General features: G+C 33.8%; 1 protein-coding gene across 1 annotated transcript in view; it reads right to left on the bottom strand.

Annotated features, from left to right (window-relative positions):
• Positions 1-255: 255 nt before the first annotated feature.
• The window catches only part of LOC140977653 (uncharacterized), a 34,153-nt gene continuing 30,548 nt past the window's right edge, over positions 256-3,860 (bottom strand). The window contains exons 5-7 of the mRNA XM_073442397.1: positions 1,815-1,906; positions 864-941; positions 256-317 (exon numbers count right to left, since the gene is read on the bottom strand). Coding sequence (XP_073298498.1) covers positions 256-317; positions 864-941; positions 1,815-1,906 — 232 coding nt within the window. The remainder of the gene's footprint in view (positions 318-863; positions 942-1,814; positions 1,907-3,860) is intronic.

Here is a 3,860-nt window from a genome sequence, read left to right as displayed (position 1 = left end):
CTCTTTTGATTGTTATCCAAACTTCTCAGTATCCCTAAATGATAAAAACATTTTAAAATCCTTAGTTTTACAAATAAAAACTCATAATTATAATATGCTTAAAGGATCAATACCGGTTGCTGTTATTTTTAGAATCCATTACAAAGCTATGAATTCGGCCTTTGCTACAAAAGTAAAATATCATAGTAAGAAAGGTGAAACCCTATTATTACAAACAGATTTAGGAAAATCCAATACTGTAATTCCAAAACCAATTCAATGGAAAGATATAACACTACCTGAAGAATGGATCTTAGAAGGTGCTGCTAACCCAGAACCTATAGGACACATAGAAACAAACACCCAATTAAAAGAAATAACTCAATATGCGAATGGAAAAGTCAAACTCTCATTTAATAGAAAAACTGGTAGTAGCAATAGATATGATGATTCTTCTATTGTTGATACCATAGATTTAGGAAGAATATCACAAATCCCTTCAGTCATAAATATTCCCTATAAAACACAACCTAGAAATTCTACCTCAGATATACCAAATTCAGTTTTAAGAAATGTAGACTACGCCTCTGAAATTCCTAGACCAGTCTATACAAAAATAAAAGAAGAAAGCTCTCAAAAACAATTCCATACTTCAGAAACATATCAAGAACCAACTAGTCCAACATTCTCTGCAATTACAGAAAACATTACTAATGAATTAAATGTTATAGAAAAAGACTTTCAAATAAATAAAAAATTTTTGCATGATGATTTTTATGCTAAACATAACCTGGGAAAAAGATTATGGTTTTTCCAACACTTTATAAATTCTAGAAAATCTATTCAAAAAAAATTCTAAGAATTTGTAAATACAAATAAAATACATATTCTATTCTTTGATTGGTTTGAAATATATGCTGCTAAAAATTCATTGGAAGATCCCTTTTCTAAAAGTGTAAATCCTGTTACAATAAGAAATAAAACACAAGAATGGCAAACAATTACTGATACTAAAATAATCCAATCTAATCATCCTCCTTTACAAGGAATTAAAATAAATATGCAAAATCAACAAATAGAAGCTATTCCAATAAAAAATCCAGGAGAAAATGATAAGGTCAACATAAAAAATATTATAACACAAAATAATTTCACAAATGTTAATTTAAATACCATAGGAAAACAATTAGATAAATTAGAAAAACATTTACAAAAACAACCAATAATAAACCCTGAAAACAATGATACTAAACTTAAAAATCCCGTTTTTAAGCCTTACCAAATATCTAAACCTAGTGTAAAAAATATTCAAGATAATAAGTCTGAATTTATAAAAAACATTCAAGATCAATTAAGTAGAATAATGGCAACAGCTAGTAGTTCTAATGAAACAATGAATCAGACTGCTCCGGATACACCTTCATCTATCCCTAGAATAAATACTTTAAGCCAAGATTCTGATATTAATGAAACCATAGAACAATTCCAAAATTCTACAAATATCAATAAAATAAGTTGGGACCAATCCCTACAAATTATCCCTGCTCCTGATTTAGGAGTAGTAAAACCATTGACCCAACCAAGTTTTAAGGCATCTTCAGTCTACAATTGGAATATAGACGGAATGACAGAATATAACATCTTGAATTTATTACAACAAATGACTATGGCTGCAAATGCCTATAAAACCCAAATTGGGACTCATGATAAAACTATTGCTGAACTCCTCATAGCAGGATTCTCAGGTCAAATAAAAGGTTGGTGGGATTACTATCTCACAAATCAACAACAAGAAGATATTTTAAACTCTATAAAAACAGATGAAGAAGGAATACCAATTCTAGATGAAAATGGTAATCCACAACAAGATGCTGTAGCAACCTTAATATTAACAATTTCCTTAAATTTTATAGGAGATCCTTCACATCTAAAAGATAAAAACGCAGAACTCTTATCAAATCTAAAATGTAAAAAATTAAGTAATTTTCAATGGTATAAAAATACTTTTTTAACTAGAATAATGCTTAGAGAAGATTCCAATCAACCTTTTTGGAAAGAAAAATTCCTTGCAGGATTACCAACTCTTCTAGGAGATAAAGTAAGAAATAAAATTAGAGAAAATAGTGGTAAACAAATTATAGCTTATAATGAATATACTTATGGTCAATTAATTAGTCTAACCCAACAAGAAGGGCTAAAAATATGCCAAGATTTAAAATTACAAAAACACCTAAAATGGGAAATAAAAAGAACAAAACAAGAATTGAGAACTTTTTGTAAGAAAAAAATTTTAGTCTAGAAATTTAGGTTCTCTTGAGTGTTCTTGCCTAAGATGTATTCCGAATCCTTGCCATACTCAATGCACCCAGGTAGCACCAAGATGTATCAGGATCTTCGTAGACTCTATTAGTGGCCAGGTATGAAGAAGGATATTTCTATGTTCATTTCTCAGTGCCTAACTTGTCAGCAGGTGAAGATTGAGCATCAGAGACCTGCTGGGACATTGCAGTCATTGCCGATTCCTCAATGGAAATGGGAGCACATTACGATGGACTTCGTGACTGGTCTTCCCAGGACGCAGAAAAGTTTTAACTCTATTTGGGTTATTGTTGATCGGTTGACCAAGTCAGCTCATTTTCTCCCAGTCAAGACAACGTATTCTATGAACCAGTATGCCGAAGAGTATGTAGCAGAGATTGTTAGATTTCATGGTGTTCTTGTGTCGATTGTGTCTGATCGTGACCCTAGATTTACTTTCGAGTTTTGGAAGAGTTTGCACAGAGCTATGGGTACACGGTTAGCTTTCAGTACAACAAATCATCCCCAGAGCGACGATCAGTCAGAGAGAGTTATTCAGATTTTAGAAGATATGCTCAGAGCTTGTACTATAGATTATCCTGGTAGCTGGGATTCCAAATTGCCTCTTGTTGAGTTCACGTACAATAACAGTTACCAGGCGACGATTGGCATGGCACCTTATGAAGCACTTTATGGCAGATAATGTAGATCACCCTTATATTGGGATGAGATTGGTGAGAGGAAGATGTTGGGTCCAGAGTTGGTCCAACAGACAGCTGATGTTGTTGCTGTTATTCGAGAGAGGATGAAGACAGCGCAGTCCAGACAGAAGAGTTATTCTGATGTGAGGCGAAGGCCGTTGCAGTTTGAGGTTGGCGACCATGTGTTCTTGAAGATAGCACCTCTTAAAGGTGTGATGCGGTTTGACAAAAAGGGAAAGTTGAGTCCGAGATTTATTGGTCCATTTGAGATATTGGACAGAGTCGGTGATCGAGCTTACAGGTTAGCCTTACCGCCAGATCTTGATAAAGTTCATAATGTTTTTCATGTCTCTATGCTCAGGAAATATATTCCGAATCCTTCCCATGTTCTTCACCACGAGCCATTGGATTTGACGCCGAGTTTGACGTACCAAGAGGTTCCAGTCCAGATTCTGGATCGCAAAGTTAAAGTATTAAGGAATAAAGAGATCGGCATTGTTAAAGTCCTTTGGAGGAATCAATTGATTGAAGAAGCCACGTGGGAACCAGAGGATGAGATGAAAGAAAAGCATCCTGAGTTATTTGCGCAGTGACGTCAATTTCGGGGACGAAATTCCTCTAAGGATGGGAGATTGTAATATCCAAGAATGGTGAATGGTACGGTTTAAGATTTCGTATGTTTATTGACTCCTTGGTTAAGTTTAAATATAGTTTTGATGTTAAGAGTTGAGATTTATGATTTATGGTATTGTGTTTATAGAAGATGTGTGGTGATACTGTAGTGTCGTGCGATTAAATTCATGATAATTTGTATGTTGAGCCAATTGGTATGAGGCCAATTGGAGTGGTTAGATAAGACATAGAGGTGTAACTTTCATGTTT

This window comes from Primulina huaijiensis, chromosome 5 (genome assembly GCF_012295235.1).
Source record: "Primulina huaijiensis isolate GDHJ02 chromosome 5, ASM1229523v2, whole genome shotgun sequence".
Classification (NCBI taxonomy): Eukaryota; Viridiplantae; Streptophyta; class Magnoliopsida; order Lamiales; family Gesneriaceae; genus Primulina; species Primulina huaijiensis.
This window is presented reverse-complemented; position numbering and strand designations above follow the sequence as displayed.